The sequence below is a fragment of the Camelina sativa genome, chromosome 5 (genome assembly GCF_000633955.1).
Source record: "Camelina sativa cultivar DH55 chromosome 5, Cs, whole genome shotgun sequence".
NCBI classification, from domain to species: domain Eukaryota; kingdom Viridiplantae; phylum Streptophyta; class Magnoliopsida; order Brassicales; family Brassicaceae; genus Camelina; species Camelina sativa.
Genome location: NC_025689.1, coordinates 19,420,761 through 19,439,544, shown reverse-complemented (window position 1 = coordinate 19,439,544; position 18,784 = coordinate 19,420,761). Strand labels below are relative to the sequence as shown.

Below are 18,784 nucleotides of genomic sequence, written 5' to 3'. Positions count from 1 at the left end.
TTAGCTGGTTGTCAAATTGAATATTTACTAATTAAGTTTTTGGACTGTTTATAGTGATCCAAAATTGTGAAAACCAAGGAAAACAGAAAATTTAAAGAATATATTGACATATGAGGCAACCATTTTTGTAGTATTAGCATTATTGTTGGTGTTTGGATGTTGATGGAGGAAATAAATAGATTATACTATTATTATACATAGTTCCGTGGAGTGTTTTGTAATTACTTTATGAAACAGAAAATTAATTAATAGGTTACAAAAAACAGAAGTAATAATTAAATAGATAAAATAGACTCGGAAAATAATATTTCTGCAATTATTGTAATATGACAGGTGGTAGGAAAGTGCAGCTCTGTGGAGTGGCACAGTATGGGAATCTGATTGGGATTACTGTTGGTTACACCATCACTGCTTCTATTAGTTTGGTGTAAGTCAACTACACAATGTGAATATGTTATTACTTTATAACCATTACAAAAACTTTAAATTTTCCTATCATAAAAAGGGGTGACAAGATTTTATAGAAGCTGTGAAAAAATATTGATGTTGGTTCATAATCCTGTTCAAACAGAGCGGTCGGGAAAGCGAACTGTTACCACGATAAAGGGAAACAGGCGGATTGTAGTGTATCGAATTATCCGTATATGGCTGTCTTTGGGATCATTCAGGTTATTCTTAGCCAGATCCCAAATTTTCACAAGCTCTCTTTCCTTTCCATTATGGCTGCGGTCATGTCCTTCACTTATGCAACTATTGGAATTGGTCTAGCCATTTCGTATGTCGCAGGTACATACAATTTTTATAACTTTTCTTTAGTTGCAAAATTTCAATTGTTAACCATTCGTTATTATATTGTATTTTGCAAAGTATCTATATCAATAGTTGTAACACAACCTGCACAAGATTTTTTTGCACACCAATTTATCTATTATTCATAGTCATAAGAACTATTACAAAACTAATGGTAAATATGTTATTATATATGAAAAGTTGGGAAAGTGGGTAAGACAAGTATTACGGGCACAGCGGTTGGAGTTGATGTAACCGCAGCTCAGAAGATATGGAGATCGTTTCAAGCGGTTGGGGACATAGCGTTCGCTTATGCTTACGCCACAGTTCTCATTGAGATTCAGGCAAGTTATCTCCATCAATTTCATTTGAGTCTTATTAGCTTTGGATATGAACCTCTTAATAGAATTGTGGTTAGAGATTATTGACAATGACAATCGATTCCCTGTGGACCACTTTTTTTTTTTGTTTTTTTTTGCTTTACCCAAAAGAGTCAAAAAGTAAAGAATCTGTCTTTTAGCTTAAAGGTAAACATGTGCTTATTAAGGACAAAGAGTCGCACTCAAAGATATTGTCAATCTCTTCTCCACAACAAACAATGATATGATATTCTTATCAACAGCGTTAGCTTATTGAGTTGACACTACAACTCATTATTTTTTTGTCACTTAATGATCGTAGCTTTCACCATTTAATGACTTGTAGTGTACGGTATTTGGAACCATATAGAGCATATGTGGACTGGGTAGTGACAGTTTGAATAAGAATAGTTTTACAAATTAACCAAGAGAAAATTTACAGTTTGATTATTGTATCACTAACCCGTGAAAGTTTTATGCTTTTTGCAGGATACACTAAGATCTAGCCCAGCTGAGAACAAAGCCATGAAAAGAGCAAGTCTTGTGGGAGTATCAACAACCACATTTTTCTACATCTTATGTGGATGTTTTGGATATGCTGCATTTGGAAGCGATGCCCCTGGAGATTTCCTTACAGATTTCGGGTTTTATGAGCCCTATTGGCTAGTTGACTTTGCAAACGCTTGTATCGCTGCCCATCTTATTGGTGCCTATCAGGTAACCAAAAACCAAAAAAAAAAAGACTAGATCAGGGTTTCATTGGCGCTTTCTCTCGGTTAGCTAATTAAAACGAACCGTAACATTTTCAGGTGTTCGCGCAACCGATCTTCCAGTTTGTAGAGAAAAAATGCAACAGAAACTATCCAGACAACAAGTTCATCACTGCTGAATATTCAGTAAACGTACCTGTCCTTGGAAAATTCAACATCAGCCTCTTTAGATTGGTGTGGAGGACAGCTTATGTGGTTGTAACAACTGTGGTAGCTATGATATTCCCTTTCTTCAACGCGATCTTGGGTCTTATAGGAGCAGCTTCCTTCTGGCCTTTAACTGTTTATTTCCCTGTGGAGATGCACATTGCACAGACCAAGATTAAGAAGTACTCTGCTAGATGGATTGCGCTGAAAATGATGTGCTATGTTTGCTTGATCGTTTCACTACTAGCTGCGGCTGGATCCATCGCCGGACTGATAAGTAGTGTCAAGACATACAAGCCCTTCCGGACTGTCCATGAGTGAGTTTGAGAACCATGAGAGAGTCGTCAGGAGAGTAAAAAATATATATATGTAGTAGTTTGGTCTTTCTTTTAATATATCTGGTGTCTAAATCCAATGAGAATACTTTATTGGTGATGAAACTACATGAATCTCTCTGTATCTACCGTTTTCAATCTAATACATATGAGCTGTCACAGCTCTTGCAAATTTACTTTAGTCATATAAACAATAGTAGCATATAAACACACATTTACTATATTTGACTATTCTGAGACCAGATCGAATTAAAACACAAGATATCTTAGCAATCGCAGGGCTGAGAGACCAAAATGAGTATAATGTTTCCTACGGCATAGTAAAAGGGATTAATTCTGGTAGGCCCTAAATAGTTTGGTTTGTGGACTTTTACTAACCTATATTGTGGCCTCAAGGCCTTACATTTTTTTTTGGTCAGACAATTTCTTTAAAGTTTTTAATATTTTGTTGACAATTTGACAAGAGTTGATAGCTAGCCTAGTGGCTTTCTCAAAATGTCATTTCCAGCTTGACACTTGTGGGGGGGTGGTGAATGTTAGAATTGTAACCACCATAATACTAGAATACAAAAGGACAAGGAAAAACAATTCGCTGACATGTAACATATCAACCGTTAGTTTAAAAAAATATATATTTTTCTAACATATGCTTTGATCAAGATACAGTACAACCATAAACATTTGCAAAGTTATAATATCGAATCTCGTAATCTCTAGCTATGTTTTCTACATAATCCAAATGAGTTTTTTCGCATTCTATCTACATTTAGATTGCGTGTTTTGGTAGATACTTTTAAGGAAGAAAGAGAAGGAGACAAGTAGCGAAGGAGAGAAAGAGAAGATAAAAAGTCGTGTGAATGATGAGATTTTGGTCGGTTTTACACGGTTTTGTGAAAAAAACCTCAGTCCTTATTTTTTGGCAATTTTTGCATATTTACAACCTATCTTTTAAAAATACAGATTAATGAGTTAAATAAAATAATTGTATTTTGAGGTCCTAAATTATCAAATAATTGTAAGACCCGTTGGATATCAATAAAACTAGGAAAAGACACTACAAAAAAAGTCCTCATTGATAGCATAAGTTAATAGCACGATTTGCTGAACTGCTATTGAAGATAAATTATAATTTTGGTTATCATATGATAGCATTCCATTAAAGCTAACACAAAATTTTACTAAGCGGAAAACTAAAATCGATTATTCCGCCCAACATTTAGCCAAAAAATTAAACATTTTCACCTTCACACTCAATTTCTCCTCTTTCTCTCCAATAAAAAAACCTAATACTCGACAACACCATCCTGAGACATAACTCTCTGAAACTCACAAATCGATTAAACTCGCTGGCCGCCGTCGTTGAAGGTAACCGCGACACTGAACCTCTTGCTCTTTCCTTTAACCCTGATCCCCTTTCTCCATCTCCAAAGAATCAAACCCCAGAGCTTTGAATTTAGGGTTTATTAATTGGGTAACTTATGTGTGTGTGTGTTTCAGGAGGAATTGAAGGAATGGGATCTGATTTTAGTTTCAGATCTGATTTTCATTTTGGATCTGATTTTATAAGGACGTTGTCTCTTCTTGCTTAGTTAGCTTTGCATTGGTTCTTATGCTTATGATGATTTCTACTTAAATTTTTTTCTACTTAAATTTGTTTCTACTAAACCTTGTTTTGCTTAGCTATGTTGCAGATCACGCTTAACAAAATTGGTAGACTCTCACACCTCTTGCTCCTTTTTTTGCTTCGGTCCGTTGTCGCAGATATGTTCCTTTTCAAGGATCTTGTTCAGTACTGGGTTTATTTTGCAGGCTTGGCTTGGTCACTGTTTAATCTCGGTTCTGATTTTGTAAGGCCGTTAATTGTCTCTTAATCTTTCTTTTGATTTAGCTTTTCGTTGGTTCTTTTTCTTTAATATGATATCATCTTGTTATCTGATTTCAGGTTTTCAACAGCTGATTCAAAACGAGTTAACGGGTCTGAGGAATCAGAGTAAAGGTTTGTTTATTTACTACTAAACCTTTGTTTTACTTAATTGCAGAGAAATTGTTGCCTTCTAGGTCGCTTTAATTGTGTGTGAAAGGTGAAAGCTTTTAGCTTTGTTTCTATCTCTTTGAGAACAATGGTACCGTTTGGCTAATTCTGACACTATTCACGGTATTGGTGTTTCTATCTCCAGAAAGTTTGGTTATGCTTTGAATGATGTTTCATGGTCAAGAGTTTTCAAGAAACCGTTGTAATGTTGTGGCAGTTGTTTCTGGAGAGAATAATAATAACCAGATAGATGGAGCTCCTCCTCCTCTTCAACCCAAATACCCTTTTCCAGATCTCTCTTCTTCAGGGCGACTCAAGGTAAATAGACTTTGAATTCTTCTTCTCTAATTCTCTTTTACTTGTCATAAATGATTTGCTAGATTGTTTGGTTGAAATTGGGAATCTTTGGTAAGATTGGGCAATGTTGAACTAAGTTGGTTCTAGTTATGTATATAGGGAATTTGTTAGCTGGTGAGAGAATCTTCAATGGCTTCAGATATTACTGGACTTGGAAGTTCCTTCTTGTGAAATTTTATGGAGATGTTTAAGCATTTGTGTGTATGCTTTTTTTCTCATGTTGTAGATTCAGGTACTGAATAATCCTACGACAGAGGAGTTCCAGGTTGCTGTTAACTCTTTTGCAACGGATTTTGTCTACTTGCAAGGGGAGCAGACTGGAGATAGTGATGAAGTTGGTCCCTTAGTGTTGGGATTTTCTGCTTTTTCTACTCCTGATGTGCCTTGGTTGCTCTGTTTGGTTCCACATTACCGACAACCGTAGGTGCATTCGTTTTTTTACGTTACTCTTTTTTTTTAGTTTAGGATTTCCTTTTACCATCTGAAGTTGGTTTGGTTTCTTAATAATTTGCTGTTAGTCTCTTGATGATTCGCTTAAAAGGCTTTATAGAGTTTCCTCTACCTTTTTCATAACAAGAACCCAAATATTATTCACTGGTTAAGTTTCTGTTTATAATTGTCCCTAGTGAGCATATTAATACGCTTTGGTTTCATATTGTTTTCTCAGGTTTACCTTGAGCTTCCAAATGCTGAAGAATTAGCTCAAGCACTCTACTCTAAGGTGCACCATTTTTGATAACCACCTTGCACTTTTCTGTTTCCTTACCTTGCACTTTTCTGTTTCCTTACTGTTGTTTAATTGATAGTACATTATGTCAGTCCTTCTAATCAGTTTTTTTTTTCTTTCTATGGGTGCTTTGGTATGGCAAGGTGTTCAATATGTTATATATTGGAAAAATGCTTTCACGAAATATGCAGCCTGCCATTTTCGCCATGCTCTGTTTTCAGTCATACAGAGGTAATATTTGTGAAACATCGATTGGTGAATTGGTAGTTGTTTGATTTCCTGCTGGTTCATGATCTTCAGTTTCATGTTCAAGGCTTGGCTTAGTTGCAGTTAGTCAGTTACCATCTATTATTCATACTGATTACTTGTTTTTCTTTTATTTAGATCAATTTCATGAGGTAAAGAACAAATAAGAGACAGATAAACTCTATCTTTTATGATTCACAACTTTCACGTAAGTATTATTTCCCTTGCTCTTGTTAAACCTTTAAGTCTGTAGCTATTTATTGTATCAACCTAATTTGGTTATATCCATTTGATTCTCAGAACCTCTTCATATAGTTTAACTCTGTCCATTACTAGTTTTATCTCAGAACCTCCTCATATAGACAACTAATTGCATGTTGATAAATAAGCAAGCAACTAGTGTGACAATTAACACCATGCTCTTATTTTGCTTATGAGCCATTGTTTTTGCAAAGAGTTAAAGCGTCATTTACAGGCGTTATTGTAATGTTAAATTTCAGTAGATATCACTTTTACAAAAGTTCATTTTTAGATTTTTATTCATTTATGTGGATTGAGAACCTTTGAGTACAAAAGAAAAAATATACTATTGAAATGAAGATAAATTTGTAGAAGTATATATCTAACAAATGATAAAAATAAAAATTAATAAAAAAATAACTATGCGCTCGCATTAAAAAAAAAAAAGAATCTGAATGATTATAAATATTATTTTGATGTAAAGTGGATTCAGATTAATTAAAATGAATCTGAATGAGATTATGTGGATTATTTAGTTTTTTTTTTTTTTTTTTTTTTTTTTTTTTTTTTTTTTTTTTTTTTTNATTATTTAGTTAATACCAGAGTTAATTAAATACCAGAGTTAATTAACTAGTATAAAGCACTAAAACATATGGTCTAACATCTCCGTAGAACATCTCTCTATTTGTTTATTTAAAATTTTGACTATGAGTAACAAAGTAGTAAACTTCATTAAGTTTTCAGTGCGTGGCTTACTAGAGAAAGAAGCAAAAAATCAAAGGATATCAATGGCGAGTGGAGTTGAATTCACGTATTTGATAGCAAGAGTTTAAGACTACGTCCCTAGACTAACGAGAATCTGGATATTTGTATGACGTACTTCAAACTACAACAGCCATCATGCATGGACGGCACCATTAGACAACAACCCTTCCACCGTCAAAGGAAACTAGTCTAAAATAACAGTGCCAAAATACATGAGGACGTCAAGAAACGCATTGTAGAAGTACATTACTCTCCTAGTCCTAGACCTATAAAGGATCAACACAACTATGACAGACTATGTGTATGATGTTAATTTATTTTTCTTGAAAAATGGCTCACTTGTTAACCAATTCTCTCTTAATCCAGTGGCGTTTCCTAGGACCTTCCTAGCACCCTTAGTTCAAGTCCAAATTGGGAGGGATTTAGAAAAACTTAACGTAGAGATTTAAGGAAAACTTGGATCCTCGGCTCATAATTCCTTGAAAGTTACCCTAAACCAAAAAAAAAAAAAAAACCATTTTGTAGATAAAGCTTCAAGAGGTTGAGTCAATGCACTAATATATAAGCCATTTGAAACTAACATTCCTCGTATTATTAGAGTACAAAGCAATAGTTTGCTTCTAATCCAAGCTATCCAAGTATAATCAATTAGAAGAAATTAGCAAGTTGGGGAACTAAGCCAATCTTTAAAGTTTTGTTCTTCCTCTCGATGATAACCTTTTACCTTCTTTTTCCCCTTTTGTTTCTGGCAAATTGTTAACAGATCTTACTTTAAGTCATCAACAAAACTGGCGGCCCTAATATTATAGAGGTTTTAGGCAAAAATAAAAATATAAAAATGGACCCTAGTTATTTAATCAAAAGAAATATTACACAAATCCTTTTTCTTTGGCTTACTAACAAGTTACAAAAACAAAAAAATAATGTACAGTATTATGTTCAGGAACATTAGATATCCAAAATATATGGAGTACCAGATAGAAATAGGGTTTTCTATTTGATCGCTTGAATAATATTTGTTGCGATCTCTCCTTTAAAATTTTTGTATTTTTTTTTTGAAATTTCAAACATATTGCAAATTAATCATAAAATCTGAAACTGGTGCAATCTTCAATTGGGACCATATTAGGGTATATAAGTTCGCTTAGTCCTTTCCTTTTTGTGGATTCGGTTGATGTTTGGTTTTTTAGATTTCCCTAAAGTTTCAAGAAACATCCATAAAATCCATTGATACTAGGACTCCAGCACGTAAATTCCTTCTCCGAACTTGAAGTTTTCCTATAAAAGAATTAATCATCATCTAGTATACATTAGTTCAGCTAGTGGTGTTGGGTTTGTTAATTGTGTATACTTAACACACAAGTATAGTTTGCCTTTTTGTAATTAGGTAATACTTAACAAACAATGTTTCCTTTTGTAGGTAGTTGAGTTTTCATTGGTTAATGATTTTCAAACCAAAACAAAAAAAAGAAGAAGAAAAGAAAAACGATTATTACCCTTTTTTTTTCCCCCCCAATGCGTGTACGGCTATGTAAGAAATGACATCTCGAACTCAAATATATTGTTGACAACTTTAATGGTTTAATTTTATTTGTATTGAAAAGACTATTTGATGGGTTGTTGGCATAGTTGCAAATTTGCAATAAGAAAGAAAATAGAAGGCATTTTTAAAGATGTATATCTCATATTTTTGTTTCTTTATATGCTAAATACCCCCAAAATTAACATTCTGATATTTAGATAATTTTAATGTTGTTTCCTTTCTAAGCATAAGTTTCGTTTTGGTTGTATGTTGTGATAGTCCTCTTAGTTCGCAGTTGTTTCTTCTCTTTGGTGTTGCTTGCTGTGTTTGATAACTGCCTTGATTTGTCGTTCTCGGTTGTGAGATTGATGTTAATTGGGGGTTAAGGCTCTCTCCTTGTCTCCACTTCCTGATATGTTTAGATATGATCGCGTTTTGAAGGGCTCTAACTAGACGTTAATGGGTAATAGGTGCTTTGGTCGCCATCATCGTATCTGGAAGTGTGTTTTTTGTGACAGCAAGAGGTTCTCTTAATTCAGTTGTCTTGCTTGCCGGGTTATGAAGTCCTTGGTTTTTGGTTCCGAGGGATCAGCTCTCATTGTGATTGGAGATGGTTGATGTTACTTTCGGGTTGGCCGCGGGCACCCTTAGTAAATCTCAGTCGCAAGTGCTTCAGAAGAAGAAGTTATTTGCTTCTTGGTTCTATTGCTTATCTTAAGATTTTAGCTTGATTTCTTCTGTTTTTAGTAAAGATTTCGCTCTTTTGCAATTTGGGTTTAAATTTTTTGTTTTGTGGTAGTATCTTTAGGTTCCTTTGTTTTGGGTTTAGTTTTCAGGAAAATCTCTTTATTTTCCGGTTTTAGACTCTGGAGTCATTAACTTCGTTCGCCGGCTTATGGTTCTCTTTTTGGGCGTTGTATTTCACCATGGTATCACAACTAGTTTCAATAATAAAAATTTCTGATGACAGAAAAAAAACAGAGGTAAATAAATATATAGTTATAAACTGACTTTCCCCAATAAACCCAATTAAAATAATATGTGCCGCATATGAATTGTTTTTTAATGTCTTTTCTCATAGCAAAACCTCCAAGGGACTAAACATAAAACCAGAAATCTAAATGATTCATCTGTTCTTAAAGGTTTAAGAGGTTTTGGAAAAAAAGGGAATTAAAATTTCAAACAGAGTTTGGTTGGTTAGCTGGCCCCGCGGTTTATATCTTGGAGTTCACTTAAATCTTTCGATTTGTTTGTAAAAATCCACCAAGAATCAGAGAACAAACTGATCTGTGTGTCTCTATATAATGAAGAGATTCACAGTTTGCTGCATCTCAAACCGAACCCACAAGAACAGAAATCGAAATCCAGACAAGGTTTGTCTTCTCCCTTGCAAAAAATAGTAAATCTTTTGTGTGTTTTATTGGAATTGCTCTGTTACCCATTTGCCAATTTCACTTAATTTGATCTGGGTCTGATTCTTTTTTTTTTGGGTTTTGGTTCTGTAAGAAATTAAAAGAAAGCATGGAGATGATTTCAAGAAAAGACATTGAAGAGGTTAGGGTTTCGATATGTTCCTTTCTTCGTTATCAAGTTTTGTCTATCTTCATTTCTAAGTTAAAACTTTTGAATCCTTAGTCTTACCTTTCTCTGTTTTAATCATATCTTCACCAGCCTGAAAAACAGAACAACAACAATGTAACATCTTCTATCATTGGTTCTGATCCCACCAATGTAATTGCGAATCATGACTTCTCTTCCGGGATGCATTCGTGGCATCCGAATTGCTGCGAGGCCTTTGTTGTCACTGCCGGGTGTAATGTCTCTCACGGTGTTTTAGACCTGTCAAATTGCGGTAGCTATGTAGTTGTCACGAACAGGAAAGAAACTTGGCAAGGCTTGGAGCAAGACATTACAAGCAGAGTGAAACCTTGTTGTCTTTATAAAGTTTCAGCAACTGTTGCTGTCGCTGGACCTGTTCAAGGATTGGTAGAAGTTATGGCCACCTTGAAGCTCGAAAACGGACAATCACCAACAAACTATCAGCTCATCGCAAAGTAAGGCTCTTTTCCAACATATTTGTATTGTTGACAAAGAACAATGTTTGATCTTTGAATTTTGCAGAACTTGTGTCTTCAAGGAGAAGTGGGTGAGACTAGAAGGCATGTTCTCGTTACCTAGCTTACCAGAAAAAGTTGTATTCTATTTGGAAGGCCCGTCAACGGGGATCGATCTTCTCGTACAGTCTGTTACCATTCACGGCGAAAGCGAGCCTAAGGTATGTAACTAATCATGCTTCACTTGTTTGTTTTGAATTTTGAACTTACATCTATCTTTTGGTATTTTAAACAAGTTGAAATTTCATTTGTCTTGCCTTTTTGGATTTGTTTTTACACTTTAAAGCTGGAGTGTGTTACTACTGCTGAAGATGAGACTATCGTAGTGAACCCAAACTTTGAAGATGGACTAAACAACTGGTCTGGGAGAAGCTGCAAGATTGTGTTACATGACTCAATTGCTGATGGAAAGATAGTACCAGAATCCGGGAAAGTCTTCGCTTCGGCTACAGAACGCACACAGTACTGGCATGGTATTCAGCAAGAGATCAGCGGGAAAGTTCAAAGGAAACGCCTCTACGAGGCAACCGCAATAGTACGCATATACGGAAACAATGTGACTACTGCTACAGTACAAGCTACTCTATGGGTCCAAAATCCTAATCAACGCGATCAATACATTGGCATAGCAAAGTTAGTTTCTTTTTTTTTGTTTAATATCACTTTCTTGAACTCATGCTTCATATCAAGAATCATTGTAAAATGCTCCTTTTGTTCTTTTTAAAGTGCGCAGGCAACAGACAAAGAGTGGTTACATTTGAAAGGGAAGTTCCTCCTCAACGGTTCTGCATCACGAGTAGTCATTTACATCGAAGGTCCACCTCCAGGAACTGATATTCTCCTCAATAGCTTAACTGTGAAACACGCCGAGAAAAACGCTCCTTCACCTCCCCCTTCTATTGAGGTTAGTCCAAAGATTTTCACCGTAGTAAATATTACAGGTGAACAAAAATTTTAAACAAATTTAGCAAAACAATTGTTTTACTGAAGATTGTAGTTGTTTTTGTCTTGTAGAATCCTGCATATGGGGTAAACATAGTCACAAATAGCCATTTAAGTGATAATACGACCAATGGATGGTTTCCATTAGGGAACTGCAAACTAAGTGTCGCGGAAGGATCACCTCGTATCCTTCCTCCAATGGCAAGAGACTCGCTTGGACCACACGTACCTCTAAGTGGCCGCTATATACTTGTGACTAACCGAACACAGACATGGATGGGTCCAGGTCAAGTGATCACAGATAAACTTAAGCTGTTTTTAACATACCAAATATCAGTTTGGGTCAAAGTCGGTTCTGGCGTCACTAGTCCGCAAAATGTTAATGTCGCACTTGGTATTGATAGCCAATGGGTAAACGGAGGACAAGTCGAGATCAATGATGATAGATGGCATGAAATTGGCGGTTCTTTCCGAGTTGAGAAGCAGCCTTCTAAGGCTTTGGTTTATGTTCAAGGCCCTTCTTCTGGCATTGATCTCATGGTTGCTGGATTGCAGATTTTTCCGGTTGATCGAGTCGCAAGAATTAAACATTTGAGAAGACAATGTGACAAGGTAATATACATTAAAAAACTCTGTTTTCAACCTTTTATGTTAAGTGCCATGAGACTTTTATAGTAACTTTTATCGTATGCAGATCCGTAAGAGTGACGTTACCCTCAAGTTTTCTGGTGTTGATTCTAGCAAACTGTCTGGAGCTATGGTTAGAGTTCGACAAATAAGAAACAGCTTCCCTGTTGGAACTTGCATAAGCAGAACAAATATGGATAACGAAGATTTCGTCGAGTTCTTCTTGAAGAACTTTAATTGGGCGGTGTTTGGTAACGAGTTAAAATGGTACTGGACAGAACCAGAGCAAGGGAAGCTTTACTACCAAGATGCAGACGATATGCTAAACTTGTGTAGTAGCAACAACATAGAGACCAGAGGACATTGTATCTTCTGGGAAGTCCAATCAATGGTTCAGCAATGGATCCAAAACATGAACCAAACGGACATAAACACCGCAGTACAAAACCGGTTAACCGGTCTTTTAAACAGGTACAAAGGGAAATTCAAACATTACGATGTGAATAACGAGATGTTACACGGGTCATTCTACCAAGACAAGCTAGGCAAAGACATAAGAGTCCAAATGTTCAAAACCGCACACCAACTAGACCCATCAGCGACATTGTTCGTGAACGATTACCACATAGAAGACGGGTGTGACCCAAAATCATGCCCCGAGAAGTACACCGAACACATTCTTGACCTGCAAGAAAAGGGTGCGCCAGTAGGAGGAATTGGGATTCAAGGTCATATTGATAGTCCGGTTGGTCCAATCGTATGTTCAGCTCTAGATAAGCTAGGAATCCTCGGTTTACCGATATGGTTCACAGAACTGGATGTCTCCTCGGTCAATGAGCACATAAGGGCAGATGATATGGAAGTAATGATGTGGGAAGCTTTTGGACATCCAGCGGTCGAAGGTATAATGTTATGGGGGTTTTGGGAACTGTTCATGAGCAGAGACAACTCTCACTTGGTGGATGCGGAAGGAGATGTTAATGAAGCTGGTAAAAGGTTTTTGTCAGTGAAAAAAGCTTGGCTCTCTCATGCTAATGGACATATCGATCAAAACGGTGCGTTTCCGTTTAGAGGGTATAATGGAAACTATGCTGTTGAAGTGATTACTACTTCTTCTACTAAGGTTCTGAAAACGTTTGTTGTTGAAAAGGGAGATTCGTCTCAGGTTATTACTGTTGATCTTCAAGGTCTGTGATGCGTTTGTGTTGTACATGTGTATGTGTCTATTTTTCAATTTGCTGAAAATGTGGTGTTGGTATTTATTAATTATTGTGAATAAAATGTTACTTCCAAAATAAATCTTATAAGGATAAAACAATGCCTCAGAGGAAAACTGTAACTTCAGTTCTAAGCTTGTAAATAAGCGTAAGCATTTCATACAAAAAAAAAATAATAATAATAATAAGCGTAAGCTATCTACATAATTAGGAGATGTCATCAACGTAAATTCGATTTGAAAAACATAGCTAGCAGTAAAATGGCAAAAGAGAAACGAAGATGAACAAAAGAAAAATACTGTATGGTCAAATAGAAGGAAAAACATAACATTAATCAAGCATTAGGCTGATACAATTAATTCCAATTGATCAAAGATATTGAAAATGTTGAGATCGACTGATCATTATTACCCAAACCAACAAATATAAATCCCAAGTTGATACAAATAAAAAGTATTATTTTTTTTTTTTTTTTTTTTTTTTTTTTTTTTTTTTNAGTCGGAGAAATCAGAACTTTTAGAAGTCAGATAACAAAGGAAAGACATTAAGAAAACAATGTAAAGAGTTTATTAGTATTATTCTGACGGGGATCAGATACGCTGATGACCAATTTCCAATTTCCATAAGAGATTTGCGCCCGAAGAAATTCGTCTACAAAACACGTTGCAAATGTTATTTCTCTATCTTAAGGCCAAAGAAACTCATAATAACGCGTGTCAATAAATGTTATGAAAGTAAAAAAAGAAAATAAATATATTTCTCTGGAGTTTTGGAGTGTTGTGTAAAATACCTGACATGTGTCTGTAACTGATGCTTCATTAGTCACTATAGTAATAACTATCGTGATAATCCCCTTCATAAGAAAAATTAGGAATGTGTTTGAATGCGTGAAGACCTGCTCCTCCCTTCTCGTAATCATCGTCCCAGTGACCGTTCATAGATCTCATCATCACAACATCCAAGGAAGTGATATATCTCAGGCTCTCAGGAAGGCGTCTCAACTTCTTACAACCAATTAGCCACAGAGTGTGAAGAAGGGGCATGGCACCTTCTTCTAGTTTCCATTCTATCCACTCGTCTAACCCTAAAAATTCAAGCATATGCAATTGAGGAAACCCACCAGCGGAGCAAACCATTTTACTCCCACAGAAAGTTTCACGCTGTAATCTGACCTCATATAAGTGATGCAGCTTCTCTAGAATCGGCATTGGATCCTCCTCTAAACGGCAACCGTTTAGATCTATGACTGTAAGATGAGAAGGAAAGTGTTGTTCATCAGGTAACCTTGGCATATATAAGCTCAACTTCAGTATTTTTGAGATGATTGCAATCGAAAACAAACGCCGTGCTCCTACTCAGGGATCCATCTATATCAAGACTTTCCAGGTGTCTCAGTCCACTTATTGATGAAGATATACTTTCGCTACTGGACGGACCAGAGTTAATGATTTTGAGTATCCTGAGCCTGGTCATACCGCGGAGATCTTCTAAGCTGCTATTCTCTGATGAGAAATTCTCCAAGGTCTCCAAGTTGACAAGGCTACTCAATTCCAACTTTTTGTGTTCCATACTCTTTGGTGGTAATGCAAGATATCTCAACTCTTGCATTCCCATCAAGATATTGGGCATGCAACAACTTCGACTAAGAGTACTGATTTTTATATTTAGATAGATCAGCAACTTTAGATTTTGTAGAGAAGAAGGTATATGAGTTACCTTAGCATCTTCTAAACTCAGGTATCTTAAATGGATGAGTTTCCCAATGCTAGAAGGTAACTTTCCAGAGAGATCCAACAGCCTCAGTAGTTGTAACTTCATAGGTACCCATGGTTAAGAAGACTTTTTTACGATTTTAGAAAAATTTATTATTTTCGTCAGAATAGAAATGAAAACCCCTTCACGTACCGGAAACATCTTTCCTTGGAAATGCTACTCTTTGAAAAAGTGTCCAACTGTTTTGAAAAGTTAGGCAATCTGGTTTAAAGTTGATATATGTTGTATCTCCACATGCTGCGACACTCTCATTCCGTGAAGTAAGTAACACCTTCCAATCTGTAAAAGCGTTTACTTGTTTAATAATATAGAAGAAACACAAAGAGCATAATGAGTACAATTTTCCATTTATTAAGTACCATAAGAGGTCACCTTTTTTGGGTGGAAATATTGGCTTGATTCGGTCCCAATCTTCCTCTTTCCATATGTCATCAAGGACAATTAATGATTTAGATGTTTCCAACAATTGAAAGAGTTCACCTTGGAGTGTAGATTCTGTCATTTTCATGATTTTCTTTTCGTCTTCTGTGGGACTGAGATTCCGCAAGATTGTTTGCCAAACAGATATTCGGCTAAACTCTTGTGAGAGACACACCCATGCAAGTCCATCAAACTTATCTTTAACCTTCTTGTGATTAAAAACTTGCCTAGCAAGGGTGGTTTTACCAACACCACCCATCCCAGTTATTGAAACCACTTCAACGCTATTTTCTTCCACCATTATTTCAACTAGTGTTTGGATATTTGCTTCCAACCCCACAAGATCTTTTTCCTGATCCGTGGAAAACGTTTCTCGCATCTCCCTTTGTCTATCATATAAAGGCGGGATACTGCTGTCGGCAATTATCTGTTGTACTCCAAAACTTTGCATATCACCTATCACCTTGGAGATCCTCTTACTTATGCCTTCAATATCTACTGCAATTTCCTTGCGATCTGGAATATACAAAGCAAGCCTTCTGAAATGGTTATGCACGCCACTTGTCATTCCGGGTTCTTCCTTTAAAAGAAAGGTTTCGATTATGTCCTCTGCATCAAAAATAATTTCTTTGATCTCTTCCAAACTGTTTCGCACCACCGCACGTGTACGTTTCTTATCTGCATCTTCTATAAAAGAACTTAACAAGTTTAGATCTCGTTTTAGTTCAGTAACTTGATCATTAACTCCATGAATTTGCTCGTATTTATGCGTGAGTAGATCCCATAGCTTTTGTACTCCAAACGACACAAGTTCCCCAGCCATAACGGCTCCTGCTTAAGCAATATGAAAAATAAGAATCAAGTTATACGTACTTATGTAATAAGTAAAAGACAATACTCGGGGTTCACTCTAGGGTGAACTTTTTTTTTTTTGTTGACCTACTCTTTTGTAAAACAATAAAAAGATACCAAGTAATACTAAATATAAACAAAATATTAACTTCAAACTAAAATCAGAATAAAACAAAATGAATTAGAGAAAACAGAATCATTAAACAAAATAAATATTTGTGCCATATTATATTTTTATAAATAAATAAATATATTAAAATGAAAATCATTAAATAAATATTACTTTTGTTGAACCCAAACCGACACATAATCTAGTTTAACTATAAAATTTAAATCCTAATTATCCTTTCTAAATCCAAACCGACATATAAAATCGTTTATTATTATAAAATATAAACTCTAATTATTTTTTGTAAACCCAAAGCGACATATAAACTTATTTAATATTATAAAAACTAAAATTTGTAAATACAGACCGACATATAAACTCGTTTATATGAATTAAATCTAAACCCTAATTCTATTTTGTAAACCTAAACTGACATATAAACTTGTTTAGTATTATAAAATCTAAACCTTAATTCTCTTTTGTAAACCCAAACCGACATATAAACTTGTTAAATATTATAAAATCTAAATCCTAATTTTCATTTATAAACCTAAACCGACACATAATCTCGTTTAACTATAAATCCGCTAGGATGGTCAAAAATAAAGGTGTGCTACCCGGGGCTATTACGAAGAAGCGGAACATGTATACTTTAACATCTCCGCGCAAGAAGGTTGTTACTAAGGGGGTTGGACTGCAGAGGAAAGCTGGTCCTCACCAAGAAGGGAAGCCTCCAAGTACCTCGGCTGATTAATGTGGATAGACTGTACGGGCGGGCAAGGGGGTGAGGTTTCTTTTAATCCCACTCGATTCTGGTCTTTAGTTTGGGAACAGGCTTTGTTCTGCTGATCTCCTTTGGTTGTTCTGTTTTTCTCTCCATTTCATGTATCATGTATGGAATAAGTTAACAACGGGTGTTTCGTTGTCTCGTTTATGTTTTTCGTTTTTGTTCCCCTTCATTGGGTGCTCATGTAATGGTTTGACTGGTGGTGGATGTATCCTCTTTTAAGAGAAGTTATAAAACTTTGCTCGCCCTTTTATTCTATTTCTGGTTCTCGCCTTTGTTGGTCCCGGTTGATTGGTTTCTTTGGATCGAATTTTAGTTTGTTATATGGTCGATATTTGAGTGTTCGTTTTTGTTTTATCACGGGGAGGAGGGTGTGTTTGTTGGTTTTTGCTGGTTTATTTTTTCAAAAATGCTCGGATCCTTTTTCTCGATGAGTTGTGGCTTAGTTGTGCCTCGGGATTGAGCTTCACTACGGGCCCATTTGGTTTACGTTGCTGATGGATTAACCGGGCTTTGTGGTTCTCAGTTCATGGTGTGTTTTGTCTCGACTTTGATAGGTTATGGGCTGAGGTTTGGTTTGGGTATTTTATTTTGTTTATTTTTCCAAGGGATGGGATAGACTTACGTGGTTTTTTACCACAGCTTTCGATCTTTATTCCATGAGTTTTGTGAGTTGGAATTATCAAGGCCTGGGTAATAAGATAACTATTGAGAATCTTTGGGATCTAAAAACTAAACATCGCCCAGATTTTTTTTTTTTTTTTTAAAACGAAGCAATCTGGTACTTTTTTAGAAAAAATTGTAGGTTATTTTGGTTACAAAATTTTTAAAACAATTGATCATATTGGTTGTAGTGGTGGTTTGACATTTTTTATAATCAAGAGGATTTTTAAGTTTCTATTTTATTCGAGTTAAAGCGGTTAATTGATGTTGAAACGGTTTACAAAGGAAGGTTAATTTATTTAATGGTGATCATGTTCCCAAGAAACGCGACATGGTGTAGGAACACTTATTGCGGCTCAGAGTGTCTAGGTAATCTCATTGGTTCGTTGTAGGTGATTTTAATGAATAGACTGGTAATCATGAAAAAAGAGGAGGTGGATTATGTTTTGTGTTAGCTCGGTTGCGTATAAGGTTCTTCTGAATGGTCAACCTAATGGATTGATAATCCCAGAGAGGGGTTTACGTCAGGGGGATCCGTTATATCCTTATGTTTATCTTGTGCACGGAAGTGTTCATTGCCAATATTCGAAAAGCGGAAGAGGATAAGCTGATTACAGGGATCAAGGTGGCCCATTAATGTCTGCCAATTACGCACCTTTTGTTTGCGGATGATAGTCTGTTTTTTTGCAAGGTCGATAAAGCACAATGTGAGGTAGTTTTGGATATTCTACGGAAATATGAGGCTGTCTCAGATCAGCAAATTAATTTTGCAAAATCTTCTATTCAGTTTGGTCATACGGTTGTTGAGGACACAAAAACGGAGCTTCAGGGGGTCCTTGGAATAACAAACTTGCGCAACATGGGTTCATATCTGGGTTTGCCTGAAAGTTGAGGTGGGTCTACAACAAAGGTTTTTCTTTCGTTCGGGAAAGGCTGCAGGGGTCAGATGACTGGCTGGTCTGCAAAATTGCTCTCAAAGGGGGGGGGGGGG

General features: G+C 35.9%; 3 protein-coding genes, 1 long non-coding RNA gene and 1 pseudogene across 7 annotated transcripts; 3 read left to right on the top strand and 2 right to left on the bottom strand.

Moving 5' to 3' along the window:
- LOC104787241 (amino acid permease 1-like) lies at nt 289-2,574 on the top strand. Its single transcript, XM_010512778.1, has 5 exons — nt 289-427; nt 572-786; nt 991-1,133; nt 1,638-1,865; nt 1,958-2,574. The coding sequence occupies exons 1-5, from the start codon at nt 327-329 to the stop codon at nt 2,384-2,386; spliced, it is 1,116 nt and encodes a 371-aa protein (XP_010511080.1). The 5' UTR covers nt 289-326; the 3' UTR covers nt 2,387-2,574.
- Nucleotides 3,492-8,206, top strand: LOC104787240. Of its 4 annotated transcripts, none has more exons than XR_767819.2 (9): nt 3,492-3,765; nt 3,898-4,247; nt 4,343-4,396; nt 4,578-4,750; nt 5,016-5,209; nt 5,457-5,510; nt 5,660-5,747; nt 5,901-5,970; nt 8,188-8,206. It is a non-coding gene; the product is annotated as an uncharacterized LOC104787240 (long non-coding RNA). The 4 variants fall into 4 exon arrangements; XR_767817.2 differs by lacking the exon at nt 8,188-8,206 and adding an exon at nt 6,747-7,113 and having other exon boundaries at nt 3,493-3,765; XR_767818.2 differs by lacking the exon at nt 8,188-8,206 and adding an exon at nt 6,740-7,113 and having other exon boundaries at nt 3,493-3,765.
- LOC104787239 (endo-1,4-beta-xylanase A-like) lies at nt 9,373-13,271 on the top strand. The gene is made up of 8 exons (XM_010512777.2): nt 9,373-9,662; nt 9,796-9,843; nt 9,961-10,343; nt 10,411-10,564; nt 10,690-11,036; nt 11,130-11,307; nt 11,418-11,957; nt 12,040-13,271. The coding sequence occupies exons 1-8, from the start codon at nt 9,594-9,596 to the stop codon at nt 13,165-13,167; spliced, it is 2,847 nt and encodes a 948-aa protein (XP_010511079.1). The 5' UTR covers nt 9,373-9,593; the 3' UTR covers nt 13,168-13,271.
- Nucleotides 13,792-15,085, bottom strand: LOC109133107 (annotated as a pseudogene).
- Nucleotides 15,073-16,205, bottom strand: LOC104789402 (probable disease resistance protein At1g58390). Its single transcript, XM_019245977.1, has 2 exons — nt 15,335-16,205; nt 15,073-15,241 (listed from the first exon to the last, which is right to left on the bottom strand). The coding sequence occupies exons 1-2, from the start codon at nt 16,203-16,205 to the stop codon at nt 15,087-15,089; spliced, it is 1,026 nt and encodes a 341-aa protein (XP_019101522.1). The 3' UTR covers nt 15,073-15,086.

Excerpts from the sequence above, each read along its gene's own strand:
- LOC104789402 (XM_019245977.1), bottom strand. The coding sequence starts at position 16,205 with ATGGCTGGGGAACTTGTGTCGTTTGGAGTACAAAAGCTATGGGATCTA. Across the intron at positions 15,242-15,334 it reads AATATTTCCACCCAAAAAAG|ATTGGAAGGTGTTACTTACT; the intron begins GTGACCTCTTAT and ends ACGCTTTTACAG.
- LOC104787239 (XM_010512777.2), top strand. The coding sequence starts at position 9,594 with ATGAAGAGATTCACAGTTTGCTGCATCTCAAACCGAACCCACAAGAAC. Across the intron at positions 11,308-11,417 it reads CACCTCCCCCTTCTATTGAG|AATCCTGCATATGGGGTAAA; the intron begins GTTAGTCCAAAG and ends TTTGTCTTGTAG. Across the intron at positions 11,958-12,039 it reads TGAGAAGACAATGTGACAAG|ATCCGTAAGAGTGACGTTAC; the intron begins GTAATATACATT and ends TATCGTATGCAG.
- LOC104787241 (XM_010512778.1), top strand. The coding sequence starts at position 327 with ATGACAGGTGGTAGGAAAGTGCAGCTCTGTGGAGTGGCACAGTATGGG. Across the intron at positions 787-990 it reads AGCCATTTCGTATGTCGCAG|TTGGGAAAGTGGGTAAGACA; the intron begins GTACATACAATT and ends ATATATGAAAAG. Across the intron at positions 1,134-1,637 it reads CAGTTCTCATTGAGATTCAG|GATACACTAAGATCTAGCCC; the intron begins GCAAGTTATCTC and ends TGCTTTTTGCAG.